At 39.9% G+C, this 27,636-nt stretch overlaps 2 protein-coding genes across 4 annotated transcripts in view; both read left to right on the forward strand.

Annotated features, from left to right (window-relative positions):
* PTAR1 (protein prenyltransferase alpha subunit repeat containing 1) overlaps positions 1-9,674 on the forward strand; it is a 38,120-nt gene extending 28,446 nt beyond the window's left edge. For both annotated transcript variants that reach the window (XM_082783480.1, XM_082783481.1), the window contains one exon: positions 46-9,674. In XM_082783480.1, the coding sequence (XP_082639606.1) occupies positions 46-394 (349 nt within the window). In that variant the 3' untranslated portion in view covers positions 395-9,674. The remainder of the gene's footprint in view (positions 1-45) is intronic.
* Positions 9,675-23,169: 13,495 nt separating this feature from the next.
* The window catches only part of APBA1 (amyloid beta precursor protein binding family A member 1), an 87,725-nt gene continuing 83,258 nt past the window's right edge, over positions 23,170-27,636 (forward strand). The window contains exons 1-2 of one of the 2 annotated variants that reach the window (XM_082784016.1): positions 23,193-23,232; positions 24,546-24,699. The gene's annotated coding sequence lies outside the window, so the exon portion shown is untranslated. Of the gene's footprint in view, positions 23,233-24,545; positions 24,700-27,636 lie in introns of both variants that reach the window. The other variant, XM_082784017.1, reaches the window with a different exon arrangement.

Genomic DNA, 27,636 nt, shown 5'->3' on the forward strand with positions numbered 1-27,636 from the left:
TGACTTTTTTTTTTTCCTTTTTTCTTTCTTTCTTTTCCTCTGAAGAAGGCGTGTGTTCTACCTTCAGCACCACCTAGGCAACAGACTTCCTCTTCTGAGTGCGGTTGTGTCGTCCGTGGACAGCAGTGATGAAGCTTTTCATAACTCACACCCCTGTTCTGTGACACGTCACATGGCACAAGCTATGGATGTTGATGGTTTGAGTGAATCCATCTGCAAACAAGGTTATACTCAAGAAAAAAAACGGCTGAAGCGTGCTCCTTTGCAGGACTCTTTCGGGCCAGAAACAGAATACCGGTTCATTGATAAAGTTTTATCAACTTGCAGAGATGCGGACCAAGCCAGGTTTGCTACTGCTTATAGGAAATGGCTAGTTACTTTTTTAGGTCAGTGAAGGAAGTGTTTGAAGCCTTCAGGGTTGTTCTTTTAGTGCAATATTCTCTTTTCAGACACAAACGCATGTCTTCATTGCAAATGTTAGCTAACCATGTGTTTCTCACTCTCTTAATGGTCAGTCCTAAAATTGATACTCAGAGTAGAAGTTTGTCACTTTATTTATTAAGAACTGGCATACCTTTTTACTAAGCAAATACAGTTTGTCATTCTTCAACCTTTTAAGAAGTCACTCTTTTTCTACCTGTGTGCCAGCTTGCTACCATGCCATTGTCTTATGTTTTAACTTCTGCATTAAGGTGGACTCTGAATCATGTGGCTTTTAAGAAAACAAAAAAAAAAAGTATGTTTTTGAAACAGAGTGTCTGGAAAAAGAATAGGAGGATTTGTCGGTACCAGCTTAACCTGTTTCCACGTTTTTCCTCTTTACTATACTGGATTGTGCTGAAAATGCATTGGATTCAGACTATATTTAGTGAGGGCTATTACATTTGTATTAGCTACCCTTAGCAGAACACCAGCCTGCAGTGTTTCTTCCTTGAGGAAGTAATGGTGTTGGAGTCATACCTTTTATTATTGTAACTTTTTTCCCATATTAGTTGTCACATGAGTTTGACAAGAAAGTATATGAAATTGGAATTCTGAAAAGCAGATGCATCACAAGCACACACACACTTACAGTCTGAGCTATATTTGGAAATATTTTTCATAGAGCAGACTTATTTACCTTCATATCCTACTTTGTATTTATTTATTTATTTTACCTCAACAATCCAGAATTAATGACACTTGATAAACATTTCTGAATGTATTGCGTACACTACAGAATATCAGCCTGCCAAGTCACAAATTGGTAACTTGTAGTTAACCAACACCATACAAATCCAGAAGATGGTGGACTAAAAAGTATTTCTGCTGACTGGTTGTTGAGACTGTACAATTCAAAAAAAAAAAAAAAAAAAAAAAAAGACAGCAGGAGAAGACAGCAGGAAGAGACAGCTGTCTCTTCACTTCTTGTTCTTCTGCAGGGCTTTTGTGGTTTGTTTCTGTTGTTTTTTTTTTTGTTGTTCTTTTTTTTTTCCTTTGGAACCCTCTTTCGTTGCACTTCTCCAACCATAGGACCTCTGTTTACATAACTATAAATTTTAAGGGGATTTGATATACATTTCTGTTCTGGTGGAATTAAACATGAATGGTTTGTTTTGTTGTTTCTTTAGGAGTTGTCTATAAAAGGGATTTTTAAGGGGAGAAATATTGTACAACTGTAGAGGTTTGTACAATGGCAACATTGCCTCTGTTCCAAACAGAGAATATTCTCTGAGGGGATTGGATTTTCAAGCTAGAGTCTTCGCCAAAATTGCTGTATATTTCTCCTGCCCAAAGTGCCTCCTGCCTACAATAGGTTTCAAGCTGCTGTCTCTGTTGGGCAGAGAGAGAGAGCAAGAACAAGGGACTGAAAGACAGGTAGCCTGCTCAAAAAAGTTATCACCTGAAAAGAAAAAAGTGGTACTTGAGTTGTGGAATTCAAACAGTCGTAAATAATTTGGTGGATAGAGGTTATTCATGCATTTCAGAATGAAAATTGACCTCCTCTGGTCTTATAGAGGATGTTCATAATCCATTTCAGCCACAAAGTAGCACAGACATTTCTGAATATGTGCTCTTCTGTTTGTAGTACCTAGGTACGTCTGACTTAGGCTTGAGGATCTACATGGCAAAGCTTTGTCTCTGTGAGCATCTATACCTTCCTCTGTAAAGGTAGGGAGATATTACATGGCAGTTTGTTTTGATGTGATCTGAGATGCCATCTTGGCTGATGGTTTTAGTTACAGAATAATGTAGCCGATGTGTGGAAGAGGTGTGGGAATGGCTTTAGAGGATTATTATGTCATAAGATGTTTTCTGTGTGACCACTGCAAAATTGGTACGTTCAGATACAAACTAGAGTAAACCCAACTCTAGCAAGTTACACCCATCCCAGAAGATGTGTTGTGTTTTGTGTATGAAAGATACACTAAGGCACGTGCAGTAGCCTGGGTCAGCTTGATTACAGATACCCCATTAACGACTAGTAGGAACCTGGTAACTGTGACATCAGCTGGCAGTCTATTAAGGACCTTATTCGTGGTCCTTTGTTAGTTAGACAGTAACTTAGTTGTGTTTTCTTTGTTTACCTTTGCAAAAATTACCTCCTCATAAGAAGAACAGAAGCAGACAGAAGACTGAGAAGTGGGAGCAGGATAGGAAATGTTTCTTAAATTGTGGGAGGGAAGAAATGCTCCCTTCTTGCACTGGAGTGATTGAGGCTTTTAGAGGAACTTGCAAGATTTACGCTAGACCCTGACTTGAAACCCATAGGATATTTCTTCCAGACTGTAATCTGGAGTCTTACTTGGCTTTCTTGGAGCTAAATCATGGTTGTACTGTGCTATTGAATTTGACAATCTTCCTGACATAAACACTTAAGATCAAACAACTGCCCTCAAATGAATGAGTGCAGTTCCTATTTTTGTCAGCAGGAGTTATGCACGCTTGTATGAAGACAAGATTTGGTCCTACATAGCTGAATAGAGTTCCATTGTGCTTTTGTGCTTGGAAGATGTTCTGAGAGCTCTGATAAGAGATGATGGTGCTGATATTTTTATTACTTGCACAGGACAGTGGTGACTGTAGAATGAATCCAAAGAGTGAATTTTTAAAGCCTATACCTAATAGAAAAATTCCTTTTTTTTTTTTTTTTTTTTTTTTTAATCCAATGAGAATTGCTGCTTTTAGAAATGTTTTCAGAATAGACTGCCACATAGAAAAGTAAACAATGGAAATGAATTTGATTGAAACAAGTCATGTTTTCCATCTGGAAAGATACGTAAACAGTAAGCTGACAAAAAAAAAGAAAAGGCTTTAATTTTTTTTCACTATAACAATGTAATTTGTAGGGATGAATAAAATAGATAACTAAATTATTTCCTGTTGTCAGTATCTTGAAGCCTCTTACGTGAAATGAATGGAGAGATACTTCCAGCAAATTGTATTAAATTCACAATGGTACGATGTTCTGGAACTATGATCTTTGGTACACACCTATTTTGCCATTTAATATTAGTTCAGAGTCCCATTTGGGCATGACTTGCAGCAAGAAAAGTAGCTCCAGGGCATTGGCAGTTAACATGGATAGAGGTTACTGTGTAAAGATACTTCAGGCATCTTAGTCTCTTTGTATTTCAGAGGTCAGAGCATTTTAATATCAATCTTCTCTATTTCACGGAGAAACTGTCCAACAGAAACTGCAGAATACAAGGCTCTAACTCTCTGTAAGTTCCTTCAGCTACAAAATCAAACCTTGCACATCTTTAAACATCTTCATATAGAATTCAGCGTCTTTACTGAAATTACCTTCCACTGTAGTAGGTCACTTGCATTGATGCACGTTCTTTTTGTTCACTGGACTAATCCTTGTAGAAATGTATTTGTGCTAGAAATAAAGGGTTTTGAGGAACAATTTGAAACTGCAGAAGTTAGAATGGAAGGAATCACGGTTTTAATGGGTTGAATTTGCTGCTGCTACATACATTAACTATTATTTCACTGGCATTTGGTATCTTGTGTGTTACAGTCACTGGAGCAACGTGCAGCATTAAAAATAACTACAATAAACCTGTATAATGTTAATGTTGGAGCACACCACTATAGCTGCTCCGATTAATATTTGTTAATCTACTTAAACCTACATATTAGTGTTTTGTTGACTTCTTACATTCTTTATACAATCAAATCCTTGTGTCATTTAAATATGGGGAAAAGTAAATAGTTTACACAGTTTAATTAACTTATATAGATCTTATTTTAAGACAAATAAGCAAAGTAATAATATGGTAAGAAAGCTTAGAATCTGTTCTACAATCAAAATTTCTAGCATTTCTAGTTTTGTGCTAGTCCTACTTCACTAGAATATGTAGCTAGTCTTTATGGATAGGATTAAATTTTTTACTAAGTAGATAATTAATTTTTAAGCAGTATTGTCTAATATTGATGAGCAGAAACAAAGGTTCTTGGAGAAGCTTGTCAGTCTAGCCAGACTTGGCAAGCATACTTTTTCAGAATAACATATAATACAATGAACAAAATGTGACTACCACAGAATAATTTAAGCAGTGAGTCTTCAGAGATTTGATGGACTGAATTTTTGGACAAGGCTTTTTGCTTTGTTTTGCCTTCAGTGAGGGAGTAATGATCCTTAGATTTTGTTTGTACTCAGTAGGAAGTGAACCTTTGCACTCTAGTGTAGGGACAAAAAAAAAACCCACGACTGTTGGGTTGTATGTTCTAGAGCAATTATGGAAATCAAGCAGTGAAATGAAATGTAGATATGACTTTTAAATGTATGTTTGTCTTGTATTCATTTGGGGATAAGAGTTCTTTACAATTGGAACTTGCTATATTTTAATGTTAGATATAAGAGAGGATAAATCAGCTATTCTCAAATGCACTTAACACTCGAGTTAGTTTCAAAGGAAGTTCAGTGTCCCTGTCTAAGAAAATTTTCCTTTTTTTTTGCCATGTGTTCAGAGGTATGTTTCCTTCAGAACAACTTGTCTATTCTTCCAACCAGCAAAAGAAGAATGTAGCAAAGCATTGGTGAGGTGGCCTCATTTCATGTCTAGATAACTCTGTCTACCTCCCAAAAAGTGCTCTGATTAATGTCCTTAAGGGGAGTTCATCAGGCTCAGTTTTTTCGGAAACCTCATGCCAGACCTAAATCCTCTTTCAGAGGTGAAAAGCTTTATCTATGAAGCCATCTAGTTTCCCCAGAACAGTTTAAGGGTGTGTGGGGAGGGGTGATGAAGGAAAAAAAATATATATATATGTGGTGGTAGATGCTTCAGGTAGTAGTTAAATTTGGGAAAACTAGAATTAACATAAACTTTCATTAATCTTTTCCTCTGAAAAAGCGATGTATTGCTAAAAAAAATAATATAATATATGGAGGAAATGTGTGCTTCCAAGAAATTTCTTGTAGACAGTTTATGCTTTTCAAGTATAAACCTGACACTTTCTAGTGACTTTTACTTAGTGTGTAATGTTACTTCTCAGGGCATAGTCATAGTGAATTAGGGTACATTTTTACAGTTTATAATTATTGATTTAAAAATAAAACCTAAATGCTAAACATGTAGTAGCTGGCTTTTAACATTTTTTGTCTAGTGTAGTGTTTTATATCTACCCACACACTAATACTGTACCTTACCATCTCATCTACATCATATTTTTATTCTGTATCTTAAATTACTGTTATAGTCTTGCAGGAAGCTCCTGGGAGTTGCTGTGTTTCTTCTCTAAGTTCCCTAGTACAATTCAGTCGGCTATTCAGTGTACAGCTGAGTATCTCACATGGGCATAGCTGTAATGATGGTGAGCTTCTTACTCTGTATCTGTGTTGGCATGCTACGTATCTCAGATTTTTTTATTTTTATTTTTAAACTCGTTAGGAGACAATATTAGAATTAACAATGCTTTTAGTTGTTGATGGCTGGCATATGTTTATTGATGATGTAAATACCCAAAGGTTGGACTAGGTGATCTTCCAACCTAGATGATTCTGTGATTCTATCCTGAAGAGCGGAACTCTTACCTGAAGTCTAGTTTATTAAGCATCTTTTCCTGCACCATCTCAAACCTGCTGCTAATCCTTCTATATAGGTGGTGGTGGGGAAGAGCCCACAGCAAAAGGGAGGCGTGTATTTTGTTCACAGGACATGTTCTGATTAGAATAAAATTGTGGTGAAACAAAGAGCTTTTCTTGGATGAGGTATTCCTGTATGTTCCTTTTGGAACTGGTATGTCACTAATACATTATGATTCCCTGAACAAATGGCTGTGTAGAATGAATAGATAAGTTTGGTATGTGTTGTTGTTGTTCTTGTTTGTTTTAAGCAGGGTATAGATTACGTTATTACCTGTTGAAAAGTCACATAAATGATTCAAGGTACCAAAACTTGTGTTTGGTGTTTGTTTTTTTTTTTTTTTGTTTTTTGTTTTTTTTTTATAAGACAAAATATGTTTATACCTACTATGTTAATTCCCTTTTGTTCCAGTTCTTTTTTGAAGTGTCAACATTTAAAACTGGGTAGCTATCTTGTAAAACGTGCTTGGGAATGTATTGTTTAACTTCATGTAATAAAAAATAGTGGATGTCTTAAATGGTTTTAAGTAGCGTTAAGATTCACGATAGTGATAGCACTATGATATTTAAGTATGCCATTAAACACTAATTTTGTAGCACTCTCATGTCCATCAAAATACTATTCTACAAAGGGCAAAATGTTTATTTTATCAAGATATGTGAAAAAGTATTTAATTCTCACAGCTTTCATATTAGGACAAACAGTTGTTTTTAAACACTATTTTGCAATATTTTTCTATAAAAAATTCTCAGATGCACATTTGTGACCATTGTAATTTTTTGATTTCCAATGTTGATAAATCAGGTAAATATTAAGTTTTGTAGCAGAAAGAATAAGAGAACAGTAAAACACTGGAAAGTGATCCAATAAATGAACAGTGTTCTACAGGATAATGATTATAAAGCATTAAGTTCATTTTTCACTGGTCTTACTTAGTTATAAAATGAATTTTTTTCAGGGATTCTTTTTTTCATTAGTAGAGATATGTGAACAAATTCTTGATATTTATTCTCCCACAGTAAGCATGTGTATATGTACAGGTGGATGAATGGCAGCAGAGCCATGTTCATGTAACATCCTGTAAAAAAAAAAAAAAGGCAAAGCCTCCCACATAGGACTATTTTTATGTAATGCTGATGATCAGTGAGTAGAACTCTTCCATGGAAGACCTGTCTTAAGTCTCTGGTTCTAGAGAGATAATTGCCAGTGTCAAGGTTTTCTGAAAGCAGCAAGATCTCTTTCTTCCCCTCTGTGGCTTCATCTTCTTTCCCTTCATGATCTTGGGCAAATGTGTGCATCCACAGACCAAATTATTCATGGTGGGGTTTGTTACAAGTGCTTATAGCTCGTGTTTGAGACAGTGAAAGAACTGGCAAGGTTCTGCAGACTGGGAGGACTGGGGGGTGGGTGTTCAGTTGGTGTCCTACTTGCCAGATAGCTTACAAGAGCGCCCCAGGAGGAAAAAGGCACATTTTTGATGAACTACTTTAGCACCAGAGGAGACTAGAAAGAGGATGTGAGACACAGGCTGGCAACTGAAATTGATATTTGAATTACAGACATCAAATGGTTCTTTTGGTACGTTACCTTCAGTGTTTTCTCGTATTGTCCTTATGATAAAAAAAGAAGAATTTTTGATATGACTTTTTTTTTAAGTTCCTCATCATTTTGAATGCCTTCTGGTTTTGAACTACTGGATTTGAAATCTCTCTCTTACAGGGCTTTTATTTTTATTTTTTGCAAAATGCTATCACCTTTACTCTTTTCTCCTAGACAATACCATTCACTCCGAATGTTCTAAAATGAGCACCTGAAATCACAAGGCATTATTGAAAATACTGCTTGTCATTTTAAATTCAAAATTTACTGCAGGGGCATTTTCTGCCCATACATGTTTCTTTCAGTTTATCTTATTGCTGGGGTGGGAAGGCAGAAGGGCTTTATAGGAAGCCCTGAGCAGATACGTACAATTTTGGTTCACTTAATTTGGGGTTTCATTAGATCAGAAGGCTTAGTATGAGCAAGTAATAAAACCTATAGAGTCTTTTCACAGAAACAATTTGCAGGATGTGGCAGTTTGCTACCAGTCCGCGTGCTTGATTTTAGAACAGAACAGAGCAGTTCAGTTAGGAGGGACCTACAAAGATCACCACGTCCAGCTGCCCAAGCACTTCAGGGCTAACCAAAAGTTAGAGTACATTAATGAGGGCATTGTCCAAATGCCTCTTGAACGCTATGGGAGAATCAGCCACCTCCCCAGGAAGCCTGTTTCAGTGTTTCACCACCCTTGCGGTAAAGAAATTTTTCCTTGTGTCCAGTCTGATCCTCCCCTGGCACAGCTTTGTGCTGTTCCTGTGCATCCGGTCATTGGTTACGAGGTAGAAGAGATCATTTTTACTTCTGTTAAAGCAACTGACAAAATTCCCTCTTGAATTCATTGGGAAAGAATCAGGCCATGCTGCAGAGAAGGCATCAGTCACTGCATGGTGGCTTTGACATACCTAGTGTGATGGGTTGTAAGTGATTTCAGATGGTCATATTCATGACCTCACGAATAAAAGTTGTTAGGGTAATGTATATTCATTAGTGCTGTGGTTGAGGAAAAACTGTTCAGGTTCTGGAGTGCTACTGGTTTAAAAGGGCAGCTAGAGACTAATATGGGTACTACCCAAGTATCAAGAGCTAGGAAAACTTTTTTGTTTTTGTGGTTGAGAAAAGTCTCGTACTTCGTACCTGTGTGCTCACAGGGTAACACATAACAAGTTCTAGGAGGTACTGCGTATCAAGGTACTATAGGTCAGTTGACTGAGTATGCAAAATTCTTAGGGACAAATGGTAAGCTTTTAGGTGAGACGTAATAATTGGTGTAACGTTGAAGGGAGGAAGTCTTAATAAATAGTGAAAGGGTTAAGTTTTACTGTTCTCAAAGCTTGCTGTATATGTTCATGGTGCAACAGTAAACTGCACGTTTGTCACACTGTCATCTCACAGATGCTTATAATTGGGTAACAACTTTACTTTTTAAAATGCATCTACTTAATGTTCATTTGAGATGTTCTAGAATTATTTGTTGTTATCTAGTACTAGATCTTTTCCTCTTTTTAATCCTTCTCCAGTGGAACCTAGCCAGATACAGATTTTCATCATTATAAACCTAGCTTTGCTGTAAAGGGAAGTTGAAATTTTGCCATATAAAATGTTCAGATCTCTGGTGTCTAGTTAGAAACATAGGAGGACATCCTAACATTGCTTTCCAGTTGTGCACACTGAGTTTTACCTTGTTTATCTTGAATATTTTCTATTGCATGTTAATTCTATTTTTACATATTCTAGTAGTACAAAATATATTTTAAAAAAAAAGAACTTCCCTAGAGCCCTAACCATTCTATGCAGATGTCTTCCAAAATTTACAGGTACAATTTTAGTGGTGATGGTGATAAATGGATTTTTTTTTTCACTTATTTATCAGCAGACTTGTTTTTATATGTATTAGTGATAGAATGTACTAAGCACAGCTGTAAGTTATTGTATTTCTGTAGAAAATGGAAAATAGTGTAAAATTGTTTTTGTTACATGTTGGCAGTTTTTAAATAAAGTTTTCATCTCCTAAAAACTCTGTTTTCTGTGACAGTGTATTTACCCTGGAGTAGAATATCATTGCTAAAATATACCCTTCCTACATATTGCTTATCTCTTTTTGGTGATAAGCTTCTTTTAGCAGGAATCACACCATCTTCCATGAATTTATGTGATGTCAGCAGATTTAATTTATTGTCTATGTGAGCATCAATGAGTAAGGGTTTTTCAGTTGCATTCTTACATATTTTGTTTGAGCCTAGTTTATGAAAGGATGATGCACAGTAGTAGTACATGTTAAGAAATTTGATTTTGACAGTAGACATCTGGCTATACTGTTTATAGAGTCCAAGAACCTGGGCAGCTGAATGAAGTTCATGTGACTGTAACAACATCTTCAAGTTTCAGCATGCTGTTTACTGAAGTGCTTCCCCTTTTTAAATGCTTTTATAATTGAATGGAATATGTTTCAGAGAGCTTAAAATCTTGAAACTAGGTATCTGCCTTTTTACGTTCAAAAAATACACTTTGCTTCTTTCAGATTCAAGATAGCTGTAATATAGAGCTGCATTACTTTGATCCCAGTTGATTGCCTTTAGAACGTAAAATTTGCTGCACAAATTTTATGCAACTACCTGATGAAGAGAACGCAGATGACCCCTAATCTGATCTGGTTGAAAAGGTGCTTGAGGGTACCCTCATTATTTTTGTAAACTTTCTAATGATGTACATATATGTGCATTAAGATGGTATCAGTGTTTAGATCTGCAGTTATGCTCCTCAGATAGCATGCTACTTTTGTATAGTTTTAAGTTTTCATTTATCAAAAAATGGTCTTTTTTCATATCAAAATTGTCTTTGTGTTAAAATGTCTTTCATAGACTTCAGTTAATGCTGCTGTAAATTTGTTTTCATTCTTTGTGTATCAGGGCAATCAATAGCTCTCTAAATAGCTTTCATTTCAGGCTATTATCCAAATAAGTGACATTCATGCTGTGTAAATTCATTATTATTACCAGAATGTTGTGCGGTTTACTTTTTTTTTCTTTTTTTCTCCTCTCTCTATTTTATTTTTTTAATCTATGACATGGCTATTAGGTTATTTCAATATAACAGCTTATGTGAAAGATTCTTCAAATATGGTTAGACAACTGTATATTTTACATTTTTTAGAGGGCATGACTGGAATTCAATGTCCCAAAATTGTTAAATTTACTTAGATGTTTCTTGGGTTGTCTCGTAATCCTGATACTGTGTTCATCAGATGCATGTGCAAGGAATGAATTACTGACATGTGAAAAGAATTGAAAAATGCAATGTGTTTGCATCATCATCTCTTTCACTTGCACTCTATAATATTTGTTGTTGTTATTCTCTGATGTAGGGCTTCAAATCTTCCACTATTTTCCAATTGTAATAAATGTAAATGCTACCCAGCTACTCATAAGCATACAATACCCTTTAGAACTCACTTGATTTGTGTCAGAAAACAGTGGTGGTATTGTCTGTTTTCTCAAAGGTATGGAGCACCTGGCTGTTCCCTACAGTCTGGATTTCATACACTTTTAAAAAGCATGTCGTGATTCACAGCTTTGTTTGTAACAAAACATCTGAAGGACTTATTTTCTGCAGTATGTGGCAGAGAAGTAAAAGTAAGAAAGGAAATGGAAATGATGTGTCAAGAAGTGTCTAAGGGAAGAAGACAACCTTTCGAGGGTAAGTGTTTTTCATCATCTAAAGTGGAGCATTCACAAGGGAAAGACATTTTTTAATGTGGGGCACCTTTTCTTTTATTTCTTTTGCATGTATGCTATCTCAGCTCTGACATGCTCTGCAGTATCAGTATTTCTTTGACTAAAATAACCTTTCCTGGTGGCTTATGTCACAAAGGACAAGGTAGATAGCAAAGATTTTTAGCTGCAGAATCCATGAGGTTTCAAAAGTCTTGCTTTTGTTCTCCTTCTAAATATACGTGTTCAAACACAAGTATTAATCTCTCTGCTAGGTCCATCTGATTGGAAAAGGTGAAGTAATTGAAAGTGTGCTTAGTGATTTCCATGGCAATGAGTGATTAGCAAGAGAAGAGTCAGATAGAAGGCAGGAAGTGAGAGATCACTCCAGCTGCTTATCGTCATTATCCATCATAAAGTTAAAAGCATGCATCTTTAATTAAACTTGTGCAGACACAAAACAAAAAGACATCACAGTTCTATATTGTCAGGTCAGGTGAGTACATCCATGTGTGTGTGTTTGGCTGTATTGCAGATGATGTGATTTTAAACAGGGAGATTTATCACAGCTGCAAATATATAATTGGAGCTGAGAAAATTTAGTAGCTGATGATGATCTGTTGACCTAATTTCATTCCTTACAGGGACAGCTTTGCTACTGAAAAGCAACATGGCTGTTTCTGAGGTAAAAGGAAATAGGAACCTTACGCTCTGTGCATGAATCCTCCAACACCCCCCCGATATCCTAGATCTTTGCATCCTTCAGCATATGTAAGGTTCTGTTTTGCCTGCAGTTCCTTGCTAACCCATCAATGGGTGTGGCTGACCGGGTATGTTTCTTGTGTCTTGGTCAGATTTGCAGCTGTGTATGTTCTTGATATAACCATACAATCATAGAATATCCTGAGTTGGAAGGGACCCACAAGGATCATCCTAGATCCACCCAGGACCACCCAAAACTCAGTCCGTGGATCTGAGAGCGTTGTCCAAAGGCTTCTTGAAATCCAACAGGCTCGGTGCCGTGACCACTGCCCTGGGGAGCCTGTCCCAGTGCCCGACCCCCCTCTGGGTGCAGACCCTTTCCCTAACCCCCAGCCTGACCCTCCCCTGTCCCAGCTCCATGCCGTTCCCTCGGGTCCTGTCGCTGTCCCCAGAGAGCAGAGCTCAGCGCCTGCCCCTCCGCTCCCCTCCCCTCGTGAGGGAGCTGCAGGCCGCCATGAGGCCTCCCCTCAGCCTGCTCTGCTCGGGGCTGAGCAAACCAAGGCCACTCCTCATACGTCTTCCCCTCTAGACAAAGATTCAACATCTTTGTAGCCCTCCTTTGGACACTCTCTAATAGCTTTATGTTCTTCTCATATTGTGTCACCTAAAACTGTACACAGCCCTTGAGGTGAGGCTGCACCAGCACAGGGCAGAGCAGGACAATCCCTTCCCTCACCCAGCTGGCAGTGCTGAGCGTGATGCACCCCAGGGTACAGAGTTGGCCTTTTTGGCTGCCAGGGCACGCTGCTGGCTCATGTTCAACCTGCCATCAACCAGAACCCTCCAGATCCTTTTTTGTGGGGCTGATCTCCAGCCTCTCTGTAGGTACAACCAGGTTTGCTCCATCCCAGGTACAGAACCTGCCACTTGTTCTTGGAAAACTTCAAATTATTGGTGATTGCCAAGGCCTCTAATTAGTCAAGATCTCTTTGCAAGGCCTGTCCACCCTGGAGGAAGTCAAGACCTCCTCCTAATTCCATATCACCTGCAAACTTTGATAGTATGTATTTGAGCCCTATATGCTAGTCATTTATGAAAACACTGAAGAGAACTGGCCACAGAACGGAGCCCTGGGGAACCCTACTAGTGCCTGTCAGCCAGCCTGATGTAGCCCCATGCATTACAACCCTTTCAGCCCAACTCGTTGGCCAGTTGTTCACCCATCTTACTACATTCTTGTCTCGTATGCTAGACATTTAGTCCTGAAGCCTATTGTGAGAAACAGGACTGAAATCTTTGCTGAAATCCAAAAGACTACATTTCCTGACTTCCCGTGCTCAACTAGGTGGGTAACCTTGTCATACAAGGAAATTACGTTAATTAAACAGGACTTTCCCCTCATAAGCCCATGTCGGGTTTACTGCACTACAATGACTGCATTGTCTTCGAAGTGTTTTTCAGTAACTCCCAGAATAATCTCCATCGTTTTACCAGGCACTGAAGTGTGTCTGATAGGTCAGTATTTACCAGGGTCATCTTCCTTGCATTTCTCAAAATTTAGAGCAATGTTTGCAAACTTCCCATGGACTGGGGCCTCTCCAGATTCCCAAGACTATTAAAGAAATAATCGAGAGAGGTCTCACAATGACATCTGCCATCTCTCTGAGTACCCTGGGATGAATCTCTTTGGGTCCCATAGAGTCATATGCATCCATGTGGAGCAGCAAATCCCACACAAGTTGGGGTTGGCTGGAAGTTTATCATTAACACAGGTGTGATCCTCCAACTCGGGGCTCTGGGGGTTCCAGGGCCCATCATTGGTGTTCTGAGGTGAAGAAGGCATTAAATGTCTCTGCTTTGTCTACGTCCCTATTTGCGAGGTTACAATCCTCATTAAGTAATGGACCGGTGTTAACTCTTTGGTTCTCCTTTTGCTGTTACCATATTTAAAAGAGCTCTCTGTATTGTCATCCACAGTACTGGCCAGCTACAACTGTAACGGAGCCTTGGCCACACAAATTTTCTCCCTTTTGTCCATTTTCCCCCTTTTTTTTTTCCTATTTTTTTCTACCTTTTTCTTCTTGATTATGGCTTCCCTTTCTACTCTCCCCTTTTGTTTCAAAAAGGTGCTTGACAAGTTAAGGGAGCAGAAGTTTTCTCTCTCCACATACCCTTGCACAAACAAGTTTGAATGTTTTCGGGGAAGATGAAAATCTTACTTCATTGTAGCTTATTGTATCCCACAACAGATTTATTGTTTTTACTCCAAAACCTTTTCAGTTTGACTGGAAATGCAAATGCTTTCAAAAAGCCTTCATGATGGATAGATTTCATAATTTCTTCTGTCCCAGCAGTTTAGCAGTTCTTGACTTGAATGAATGCACAAATTAAAAATGCTTCCAGCTGATCCATCTGTGATTGCACCATCTTACAGAGATACTGCAACTACTGCTCTCATTGAGAAATCAGTGAGGACAGTGGGTGTCATCAGAAGTAGTTTCTTGGGGGTTTGAACGGGGATGGAAACTAAACGATATGAAATATAAATAGTTTAATTCCCTTTCTATCTTAAAAAAAAATTGGGTTTTCTCAGTCATCAGTCAGTTATAATAGCCCAAGTCTTATGTAACTGTTTTTGTTGTGGTGGTGGTGTTTTTTGGTTTTTATTTTTTGTTTTGTTTTTGTTTTGTGTTGTTTTTAAGAAGAAGAAAGAGAACATAATTGCATTAATGAAGTAGGTGGTACATGGTTATCGGAGATCCATATTTAAAATGCTGACTACTACCCTGCATATCAAAGCCATCCCTACACTGAGTGGTATTTAGGAAAAACCACAGGGGGGAAGGAAATGCGAGACATCAGTTCTTTGCTATCTGTAGTAGCAATATTAATCACTGCAAACTTACCTGGACATGGGGAAACAGGCAGCTCACCTGTGGGAGGGAGCTGGTGGGAAATAACACTGGAACTGCTGTGGGTGAGTCCTGTCAAAAAGGAGAGAGAAAGGAAATTGCCTATCTCCATCCCTCTCCTTAATAGTTTCTGTAAGGGGAGCAGAGGTACCAGTTTATTTTCCCTTTAAACTGGAGGGGAAAGGAGGGCAGGAGGAGAAACCAATTGGAAGGTTTTCTGTGTCACACAAAATGTAACAGAGTCTCACTACCCCAAAGAAGAGAGCCATCATGCAGTGTGAGAAACCTGTATAACCGCTCTAGTTAAGCAGTGAGGGGAGCCAAAGGAACTCCTTGTCAGATTTCCAGCTTGGTCTGTCCAGTTGTGAGCACAGTAAGGTATTTTATGCTGAGTGTTTATGGGAGTCTGGCAGTGTCAATAAGAAAACCTGCCTTCAGGTCTTCCATAGGATCAGAGTAGCATTAAAAGACTGATTGACACAGAGGCAGATGGCAGAAGTAGAGCCTTCTTTACATCTTCCTGTGTGACAACTAGTCTGCAAGATATTTTCCTATGCCCTTTGTTATTTTCTGCACCACTGAATAGTTATGTTTTGTTTTGTTTCTTTTTTCTCTTTTCTGTAGTGCCAAAGGTGCAATAGCAGTAACAAGGACTATAGGACTATGTCCCCACTCAGGCAAAAAAGAAAACTGCTTGAATGCAGCATGTGGTAGCTAAATGTGGTAAGCAGTGCTCTCTGGCACAAAACAGGGGTGAGGTTTTTTGTTTGCATTTTGATGAATCGGCACAGGGAGAACAGGATTTCTCCCATGCTTTTGTGTTTAGCACCTGATTTTCATTCTGAAAAGTCAGGTATTCTGAAAGATCTTGTCGGTGATATTAAAGCAGATTACTAGCAACCAAAAGTAATGAAGAAAAAAAGAAATAAAGCTCTTCTATCTTTCAGCTGTTAATAGTCAGAGGTCTGGCACTTAATAGTTAGTAATTCGATAACGAACATTACTGTGGTGGCGTCTATTCCTGAGGAAGTTTACAATCTATTTATTTCATACTGGAATGAAACTTTGTGTTTTTGTGACTTTGGTAAGTATTGTTTAGTGCTTTAATTCAGTATTTTGCAGGTTTCTCTATTTTCCTGTAAAATACTGCCTTTTTTTTTTTTTTCAGAGGTTAAAAGGATCTTTCTAAGCAAAATATAATAGACATATCTGAACTTATTTTAAATAAGCAGGCCTCCTCTGACTGCCTCCTCTGAGCTAATTTTCTTTGGTAAGGATGATATACTGTTTTCAGCATACAAAGTAACACGTTCAACATTTAGAGACTGATTTACCTCTGTACTTTGATATCATCTTAACAGAACATGTTATAGCAGACTTCTGATACATTATAAAGTGCTCTTATAATTTGAATGAATGCAGATATTAATGTAAACACATGACTAGACAGGCCACTGATTTTCATTTAGCCTGTTCCTTGTGTGTTTTCATAGGAAAACTATTTCATTTCTCCTCAAGACTTTATTATCCAGCTGTATGCATTATTAAAATCAGATATATCCCTGACTTTTATGGCAGCTTCTCTTGGGTTGGTTCTGCATAACTCTTGCATACCTCAACTGCTTCATATTTCAGTAAAAACTGTTGGCTTTTTCATTCCTGCAGTTCAAATGCAGGCCTCCATCTGGATGACTTCTTTGTTGACTCCAGATAAGTTATACTGGGATGGGGTTTTGTTTTACTTCATGTATCACTGAGTATCAGGTGAGACACCAACTCCCTCAGATTTGCATTACATTTCTTCAGTCTGTGAGACCCAGGTATCTCAAGTTATCACAAGTGACACTTGAAAATGGATCCATTAAAATTAGTGGCCACTTTAAAAAGCAAAAGCAAAAACAAAACAACACACACAAACACACACACACACACAAAAAAAAAAAAAAAAAAAAAGGATTTCACAATTTCAGTGGCACTTCTGTTTCAAACAGTGTTTAAAGGAACATTTCCAGTCCTGTAGGCAGTGTGGCTTAAACAGTTGCAAAGCACCAAGTAATCCAACAGCACGTGTAGTATAGCACAATGCATTTTTATATGACATAGCTAATGCTGTGATAGTTATGTGCTCAAAGAAGAAACAGCTAAAGGTCACACCTGATAACTGACAAGAGCTTCATCTTGAGAAAATAAGCCTTGCAACACATCCTGGAAGCCCTCTTGGATCCAATAGATTGCTGCTGGAAGGGATTTAGATATCCCAGTGATCCTCTACTGGGAATATCTCTTTTCGCTGTCTCTGCTTGGCTCCTCTGATGCAAGTGCCTCCGCTGAGGATCTTTCCACTTGCTGAAATGAAAGGACAAAACCACTGTAAAGGATGCAAGTGCCAAGTCATTAGTGTAAAACCTAGAGTTGCAGGCAGCAGGCTACGGATTAAAAAAAAAAAAAAAAAAAACAACACTGGAGCTATTATATATAGACTGCTTTTTTCTATTTTTTTTTTTTTTTTTTTTTTTTTTTTTTTTTTGTGGCTGGTTTCTACGGCATTAGCCCTTCTGTGCAGGCAGTACCCAGCTCCAGGAAAAGGCCCAGAAGATATGGAGCCTTTGGGCTTGTTGCTGAGGTGACAAAAAATTACAATAAAGAAAAAAAAATCCAGTGTTCAGATGAATTATACTTTCTTTTTTTCCTTTTGCAGTCTGCAAAACAAACACTCCTACTCTCTGCACTACCTGCAAGCGTCCTTGGCAAGGCATTTTGAGTACTTCACCAACAGATGGAACAGGCACTGACCCTGCCAAATCCTCTGCTTCCTTCAGCCTTGCAAACCCAACAGCGCTGCTGCGTTCTCTGAATGAGGCTTTAAACTCCCTTTGTGCCCTTTCCTGGAGACGCCTCAGAAACAGCTTGCTGATGAAACAGAGGTGAAGCTACTGGCAACATCATGCTGCCAGAAGACACATAGCCTAGAATGCCTCCTCTGACTGTTTTGTTTGTTTGCTTGTTTGTTTTTCCTGCTGGATAAGTGAATATGAGCCACAGGCTGGGACTCCTCAGAGTCGCTGTTTGAGAAACTCATTTGGGTGACTAGCAATGCCCAACTCCATCTGCTGATAGGTCTTAGGCAGTGAAGAGCAAGGTAGTGCTGAATTGCCCCATCTGCTATGAGGATCTCATAAGCAGGTAAATTACCACCTGAAAGCTGCAGTGGAGCTATTGGGTTCACTTGGGCAGCATGCTGGAGGAGATTGCTCAGGGAGTAAGGTCTTTTTGGGGCATCTGAAGGTCTGGAAGGAAAGGCCTAGAAAATGGGAAGTCAGAGAATTACAAATGAAATGTCCTTGCTAATTTGCATTAAATGCATTGAAATGTCCTTGCTAATAAGATCAACACAAATGATATTCAGATGGAAATTGCTCGTGTCATAGAAGTCCTGCGGATGGAGGTAGCTGAGGAGGAGCAAAGGTTCAGTCTTCTCCAGGCTCCCTATGCTCCCTTACCCACCACTTCCAAGTGCTGGCTAGTCTAACCTGCTAAAGACCTCTGAGGTTAAAACTACCAGGGCAGCTGCCATACTTAATTTAATCTTTCTGCTCCTTCTGTGAGGTTCCTGATCTGTAGGTTTCATTAGAGATTCCCTTGTATGCCAGTGGGAACAAATATGAAAAACCTCATCTGGGTGTGCCAAGTGCAAGATAACAATCTCTGAATTCATGGGCTTCAGTAAATATCCCACTTTGTTCAAGGCTGCTCTGAGAAAAAGCAGCCAAAATACAAAACAAAGCAAAACTAACAAACAAAAAAAGGTATTTAATGTAGATAAATTCTTCAATATGATTATAAATAAATGTGTTTTGTACTCATTACACAGACAGTTCTTCTGACTGTTACACCTGAAAAAATATGTTTTATTTTCCATCACTGTAGTCATTAAATGTTCTAGAGTGTTTATGTCATAGCTGGAATGTATAACATAAGCTATAAGACACAGAGTGTTTTCTCAAACCGCCTTTAAACTGTTACAGCCTTTTGGAAAAAGACACACTATGGCTTTATTTAGCAGTTCTATGTAAAGAACCATCATCAACTCGGTTGCTTTATCTATGTTCATGTCTCAGAAAAACCTGTCCAAACTGCAGGAATAGTAATTGATTCACTACTGAAGGGGAAGAGTTGAAGCAAAATTCTCTACATTGTGTCAAAAGAAAAAAAAAAAAAAAAAAGGGATAGTAAGTTGAGGGTGACCTTCAAGTAGATCACAGCCCTTTAACATTTCTCTGTACTTACAAAACTGCCTACTTCAATGTGTTGCTGCTGAATTCCCCAAATACTACCATATGTGATATTACCCATATGACTGATTAGTGATGATTTTTAATTTTATTCTATCTCAGATTTTCAGGTTTGCGGGGCAGGGGGGCATTTATTCTGTTATGAGGTCTATTGCCTAGTGTTCCAGAGGGCACAGATGTTTTCTTCTATTATACCCTGAAGAGTTTTCTCCTTGCCATCTGTCTATTTAAAGGCCTCTTCATTAGATGATGCTGCATTCTTTATAATTTAAATTAATGAAATATTTATGTATGTAGTCCCTCAGGCAAAATAAATGCTTCAAAGCATAGCTAGTGCTATATTGTTCCCTCAGATTGTTGAAATATTAGGAAAGGGACAACCTGTTCCTACAGGTAGGCAGGCTGCGATAATTGCAACCCAAGAGAAGTGCACTCTTCTGTTGCAGTATCTGGGATGCTTGCCCCACTGGAATGACAGGCATCATCAGAAAATAAGCTTTGTAGGAATTTTCAGTCAACTTTTTGGGAGCAAAGACTAATACTTGAAATAGGACCGAGAGGATTCAAGAGATATTTAATCCTGATCAATGAAGAGGCTATCTGTCTGGTGTCAGGATGACTTGAAGGTGTTATCGTTCCCTGACACGAGAAACTAACTTATGAACAAATATTCCCAAGGAACCTAAGTGTTTTTAGTGCAGATTAGTGGCAGACTTGGTAGAGACAAAACTGGGTGAAATTTTATCCATGTGTTATACAGGAAATCAGAATAAATGATGATACTGGTGACTCCCATCCTTGGAAACTAGCTGTGACTCTGCATTTCTGACATACCTATTTTAGACCAAAGTAAGCAAGAGGATAGAATGTGTGGGAGACTTTATCAGTAAAACTGTGTTCTTATTAACTGGACCTGGATGTTGCAAAGGAAAAGAAGTTACATTGAACGTTTCTCTTTTCAGAAAAATAAACAAACAAACAAACAACAACAACAAAGTAAAATTAAAATGCACTCATTGGTCCAGCATCAGAATTTGGAAACATTTCCAGTTCTGAATGGCACCTCCCTTAACATCAGGAAGCACCTCTGAATCAGTCTGTGCTTTCTAGCAGCAGGTACTTCACAAACACTAGTCAGAGCTTAATGTTTTTTGACATATAAAAGCTGTAATTCCAAGCTTTCAGACAGCAAAAAGCACTCATTTCTGTCCCTAGTGGATCTTGAGCTATCTGACCTTAAAACCATGTCAAGCTTACACTGGTCTTTTCAGTCTGGGAGAGCTATTTTGCCTTCGGCCCAAGGCTGAACCTAAGATCATTGCAATTTCTAGATCCTGAAAATACATTCAGGCTGACTAGATTAGTACAGCAAGGTAGTAAAAAAAATGTCTGAGCTGCTACTGCCAAGGTTTTTATGTAGGCTAATGGATATATGCATAGAGGTGGAATGTAGACATGCTGAATCCAATTAATGTACTTTACAGAAGGTTGTTTTTTCTTTCTTTTTCTTTCTTTTTTTTTTTTTTTTAAGGAAAAAAAAAAAAAAAAAGCCTTCAACACAATTTCTTCCCGTTTGAAATATCCAGGCCCAGTTAATTAGATGTCCAGACCAGGCTCTTCCCTGTGAAAGAGATGCTTTACTGGCACTCCCACGCAGTGGCTTATGCCGAATGAGCCTCAAAAGCCATTGATACATGGAATGATGTAAATGCTTGTCTATAAATTGAAATACTGGGGGGAGGGGGGAGCATATACAATGAAAAATCAGTTCAGTGTTAATAGCACTGTTTATATAACTGAAGTGTCTGAATATTTCAGAATCTGGTTGATTGCATTTTTTACAGATCACCAAAATGATTTAGAAAACTGTCACTCTTACAATGTTACAACTTAATGTCTGCAAATTGTATACATCCATGCTTAGACTTACTTCATTTAATAAATTTTGCAGGTTTTTCATGGAACTTGTGACACCGGTGTTTTGGCTAGGTTTTACTTACTACCTTTAAATGTGACCTGGTCAGTTTTAAAAGGGCATTTTACACTTGCCCAGGAGATTAATTACATCTAAGTGTGGTTTTACAAAGCTCTAGAAGTGTTTCTACGTTTTCAAAAAGAGCAAGAGCAAAACTGTGTTGCCTAAAGTAAGGCTTAATTTCTAAAATAAACAGACCATAATTTCCAGCATTTAAATTGTAAAAATTGAAGGAGAAAAATATTGACATAAATAATTATCCAACCAATAACATGTACAAGCTGGACAGTCAGTGCTTAATGCTAGCACACTAATACTGTTGTGTTAACAGTAGCATCTCTTCAGGTTCACAAGTAACTTGTGCCCTAGAAGACCTGTCACGATGAGCGGTGAAACAAATGGGGAAAAAATGGAGCTCTGGGAGAAAAATGGATTTATAATACTGCATACTTCTTGGACGTAATTTAGCAATCATGAAGACTGCTATTATTAGTCTTTTAAAACTGTAAGACTTTAGCAGAATAAGATAGGTTGGGAGGGACCCCTAGAGCTCAGCCAGCCAAATCTCCCTCTTAAAGGAGGGTAGAGCATATTCAGGTCTTAACTGCTTGATTATTTTGAGATGGAGGACAGAAAGAAGGAAGTCAATCATAACTAAAGTGTTTTACCTAGTGCAACCATTCAGGAACGAACAGCTCTGGATGTCTCTCATGCACATTCTGAACCTGCTGCATTGACACCTGGGGTCTCAAGCAGGGCCATATAACAGGGTTGCAGAAAAGAAGGTGCAGAGATCTCCTCCGGGTTTTATTTTTACTTCAGAAGTTATCAGGCTGGAAGATGTCTCCAGGATGAGAAAGGACAACAACGATAAATAAAAGCTATTAGCAATGGAGAAGGAAAAAAAAAAAAAAAAAAAAAAAAAAAAGAGTAAGTGTTGCAATGTGATAAAAATAGAGGAAAGGGTAGCAGTTGTCTAAACAGCAGAAGTCACACTTTTTTATTTCTTTAACAATGCGTATTTTCGTACTCTCCTCTTCAAAGTTCGCACTGGTGGAGTACTGCAGCGTTTTGACTAGGACATGGAAGCAGAGTTGTGCCTGCCGAGTGGCTGATGTGCGCCACAGGCCCCATGCTACTACCGAGAGCCTGCGAGTTTCTTTGGGGCATGTTTTTGGAAGGCAGCGGAGGGGACTAAATCCCAAAGTAACGCCACGCTGTCACGGTGACTACGATAGTGACTATGACACCACGTACGTGCTGCAGCTACTAAAGGCAGCGTGCACCGGGGTACGCCTCAGCACATCACAGCTGCTCATCGCATTCTCTGGGAAGAGGCAAATTTGCAGTGCTACCAAAATGCACCGCTTTAGGACGGAAACACTCTAATTCTGCGTTACTGGTTAGGCACCTTAAGATGTCTCCCCTCCTTTTTTTTTTTTAATGGACAACTTTGATTAGGTATCAGTGCGGCTGCAGCTAAAGCTGCGTGCTCCTTCGGTCGGTGCACTGGTCACCGGGGGCACCTTGCCTTGAGCACCACGGGAGCCCAGCCGCTCCCGTGAGGATTTTGGGGAGCAGCACGGAGGCAGACCGGCCACCGCAGCTGCCCTGCGCTGCACGGAGCGGAGACCACAATCCCTGCGGAGGGACGAGCCGCAGGTACCGCCAGCCGTGCCCGCGGGGCGACGACACCCAGGGGCTGGGCACCCGGGGGCCGCCATCTCCGGCCCCTCAGCCGCCTCCCCCACTCGGCCCCGGCCCCGGCCCCGGCCCCGGCCCCGGCCCCGGCCCGTCATGGCGGCCGGGCCGGGGGCGGCGGCGGGCGCTCTGACGCGGAGGGCGGCGCGGAGCCGGGCGGCGGGAGGGGCCGTGCCGGGCCGTGCCGGGCCGGGCGGTGCTGGCGGCGGCCGGGGGAAGATGGTGGCGGCTCCGGAGGCGGCGGCGGCGGCGGCGGCGGCGGGAGGAGAGGTGCGGGGCGGCGGCGGGGAGGCGAAGGGGGCAGCGCTCCGGGGGTGCAGCTCGGGGCCGGGGGGAGCCCCACGGAGCGGCCTCGGCTTTCACCGGCTGCCGGTGCCCGCTGGGGCCCGGCCGCGGGAGGGGGAGGCTGGGGCAGGGCTGGACAGGGCAGGGCAGGGCAGGGCACGGGGACCGGCGGTGCTGCACCGGGGATGGGGGGGGGATAGAGAAATCCGCCTCCCCGCGGGGCTGGGGGGTGGCCTGGGCTGCAGAAACCGCAGCATCTCCGTTTATTTGTTTATTTTATCTATATATTTGTATAGATATGTATTTATTTTTTTTTTTGGGGGGGTGCTGTCGGCAACGGAGGCGGCGGCACCTGCCTTGGAGCCAGCCGGCGGTGACAAAGAGAGAGAGTGTGTGTGTGTGTGAGTGCGTGAGTGTGTTCCCCAGGTGTTAACATCCCGGTGGGGTGAAGGGATTAAAAAAAAAAAAAAAAAAAAAGACAAAAAACGACCAAAAAAATATTAAAAAAAAAAAAGAATAAATCGAGGTGCGTCTGTGCTTCTTGCTTGGGCGGCGGGGAGGGGAAGGAGAGCAGCGCTGGGGGGAGAGGAGCTGGTGGCCGTGCCTCTGCGCAGATTTGTGCTGGGAAATTGTGAGTCTCTGCTGAAACAGCGAGGGAGAGCCTGGCTTGCAACGCAAATGGTGCTGCGGGGCTGCCTCCCTCCCGGCAGGCCAACCTCTCGGATGCTCGCAGCCGGGCCCTGGGGTTGCGAGATGCGAGGGTGCTGGGGAGGTGGGTTGGTGCCTGCAGGTGCTTCGGTGTGTCGGGGGAGAGCCACCAGATCTACACAGTGTAACTCTGCCCGGCTCCTTCAGATGAAGTAATGTTCACAATTACTTGGCTTAACAATACACACATCATTATATGAATACCCATACTCTCAAGCATCCCTTCGTGGTAAGCTAGCGGTTCTGTACATCTGGGCAACGCTAAAAATGCATTCCTTTTTTTTTTTTTTTTTTTTTTTTTTAATGTGTTAAAGGCTGTCTGCATGCGTTCACACAATAGGAAGTAATGCTTCCGAAGGTGCTCTGCGATGCTGGATGTGGTGGTGTGACGGATGCCAGGGTGGAGATCTTGGTATCGTCCGATGTACCTTTGTGCATGTGGGGCAGGGAGAGTGGGTGTGGGTTTTTGGAAATAAGCCTGAACATTCTCTTTGCTGTGTGCAGTTATCGAGGATCCGTAGTGCTTTCGGATCAGGGACTGCTAATTTTGAGGCTAATGTTTGATTTCTCTGATAAACAACACCGATCAGAAGCAAGCGATCATATGCAGATGGACTTTAACTGAGCAAGGAACTGGATTCTGACTTCTCCAATATCATTTTAAGCCACAGCCGTATACGATGTTTGCATTCTTAAGCTTAAAAAGCCTGCAGTGTGAGAATTATGTCCGTCACTAAAACACAGGTAACTTTCACTTTTTATAAACAATGCCTATGAATCTGCAGCTGCATGAAAGACAAGTAGGTGTGAAGAAATGGAAGGAAGCTCTTCTTCAGCTTCTTTCTTTGTGTTTTTCATAGGTCAATAAGGATAGTCACTTGCTGTGTTCTAGTTGTTTGGCTAGAGGGTGTCTCAGTGTGCAGTAGTGTTTATGGCAAACAAAATCAGGAAAATGGAGTAGTAAATCTACCCAGGCAGGTACACCCTAGGTTGGTTTGGGGGTTTTACTGCATCTTCAAAGTAAGTTCAGGGTTAGTATCCAAAGCTAATGATCGCTTAAAAAAAAATACCAATAAACTTTGGAGTCATCAAGTAAACAAAATAAAGGAAAATCAAACTAAGAGCTCAAACATTCAATGTGCGTCTGTTTGCCTAGACACTTCAAGATTAGGTTCATAATTTTTTCCCTCAGCACACAATTTGATGGCTGTTGATTGTAGCAGTTCTGGGTTTACGCTAGGTTATGAATTAGAAGAATCAGACCTTTTCCACTAAAAATGAAAAAGAAATAGAGGCAGTTCAGATAGTTTAATTCACATTGTCCATAGGCTATGCAGCTTGATTAATTGAGGCTTAACTTTGAACAATATCCTATTACTGGCGGTTTAAGTCAATCATCGATGTTCTGGTAATGCATTTTTAGATATGTTTTTCTCATTTTACAGAAGATGAAGATTCCTACTTAATGAGAGGTCTAGCAGGTGGCCCTCTGCTCATTATTTCTAATAGATTATGTGTAATACATATTGCATAGGGTTAAAGGTTTCTGAAAAACAGATTGATTGGTTTTGCTTCATTGTATTGACTGGTTTGATAAGCCAGCTGCTCAGAGCACTGTGATAGTGTTTTTCTGTTTCCAATGCATGACACTGTGTTTTTCTAAAAAAAAAAAAAAAAAAAATCTGTATGTTTCTTGTTTTACTGAAGGGGCATATGGAAACATTTTTTTTTTTTTTTGCTGCTTTCACATCTGCAAGTGTAAAGTGGTACCTGTCCTAAATCTGAACAACGCTTCCTATACATATAGGAAGTAAAATGAGGAGCAGCTGTAGGTGGCAGAGGACTTAGTTCAGGGCACCGCAGTGCTGTAGGGTGAGACCAGACCCTTCCTGTTGGAGAGGGTCCGTCCTGGCATCAGGGCGATATCAGGACATCGGAGGAAATAGGAGTCAAATTTCCAAGGAGACAGTAGGGAGATGCCATTGGGAAAGTGGTGCGCAGCTCTGTTATGTCCATCTAGTCCATTTTGTCTTCACAGGACTATGTCTACATAGTCATGTCCTATGTACTGTATGCTACAGGCTACTTCCTATGCTTTGTTCAGGCTAATTTCAGACATTACTGCAAGAATATTCTGTCTAACAAGACTGTATAAAGAATCGCTTGTTGATAAGCAGTGGGGTTTTGTACATCATAAAAGAAACTAGTGAAAGAAATGGATTACAAGTATGTAAAGCAATAAAAAGTCTAGGTGAGGTACGCCGTAGTAGGAGCTTCTGTTTTTCCTGTCATCCAGCAAAAGGACAAGACGATCTGACAAATTTAGACAATGAGTTCAGAATCATTAAAAAAAAAGAAAAGGGATGTTCTAAATTCTTTTTAGATGAAACAGATAATCCAAGAATATATGACAGTAGGGGGGAAGGGCTCATGTCTATGAAATCTTGCTCAAAAGCCAGCAGTTATATATTTTTTTTTTATGAGGAATTCAATAAAAATTAAGCTCTGTAAGTTTAAGAAGACCACCTTATCATACACATAAAGAGTATTTGAGAGTTAGGAGTGAGGGACATCATCAGAAATCTGTTGGCAAATGTGACAGATTAGAGCACGTCCCTGGAATGTTTGGCGGAATCCCTTTAATGGTAGTTTCTTTTACTGACTTACTAAACTTTTCTGAACCTCTGTGTCCATGATTTTTAAGCATCAAGAGCATCCGTACTGATTTTGGTATTTAAACTTTCAATTGTAAAAGGTGAGCACAGATCAGGAAAACATCAGGGCAGCAGAGCCATGGACTTGGCCATCTGATACCAAGATCAACTGAGCAATTACCCTGCTTTTTACCAATTCACTCGCTGTTACTTTATTTTTTTCCATGCTAGTGATGTATGCAAGGGGAAGAACCACTTTTATGTATATGTGATAGCGGTGCTGGGTTGATACCTAGGAGATGAAGTTTGAGTACCCTGAATTGATCTGGATAAATCATTTTATTTCTTTGCAGTTATTTTCATTTTTGCACGTAGGAGAGAAGGTTTCTGATCGTTCCGCTTTTGGTGGTCATTCAGAACTTTTGTTCCAACAAAAAACATTTTGCTCACAGAGCAGTGGATATTGTGGTGAGCAGGAATTTAGGGACTGGATAATAAAAACTGTTTTTAAATGAGGCAGAAGAAAAAAAAATCAGGACATAATGGAAAATTGAAAGCATGAACATGATTTTGCTTTCTAACGTGCTTAGGTTTTATTTACCATTTTTTGTTTAATTCATTCTGATATGAGAGCTGCTATTCTTGACGATAGTTTTACTGTTACTGTGCATTCGTATAATGCATATTCTGATGGGATTTTGATCATGTTTGGGTGCTTCTGTAGTCTTAAATATAACTCTTAGACCAAATAAATATAAATTAGAAATGTATTTTCCAAGAATAAACTGACAGTAATATCTAAAAACACATCCGGACACTGGTACAGGAGGAAGCGGAGGTTAGAAGTTCTTGTTCTAGGTCTTCCCTAGGCTGATATAAAAACAAGGTTTTAGGTAACAGGCTTTAAATCCAGAGTTTTGGGAGGGCAGGTGCTGCCTCCGCTCCTGGAGGGGCAAGTTGGCCCGTTCTGCGGGACGTGCGTGGGGAGCTGTGGGGTTTTTATTTTCTCTTAACAGCTTTCTCACAC

Source organism: Aythya marila (assembly GCF_965140915.1).
Source record: "Aythya marila genome assembly, chromosome: Z".
NCBI lineage: Eukaryota > Metazoa > Chordata > Aves > Anseriformes > Anatidae > Aythya > Aythya marila.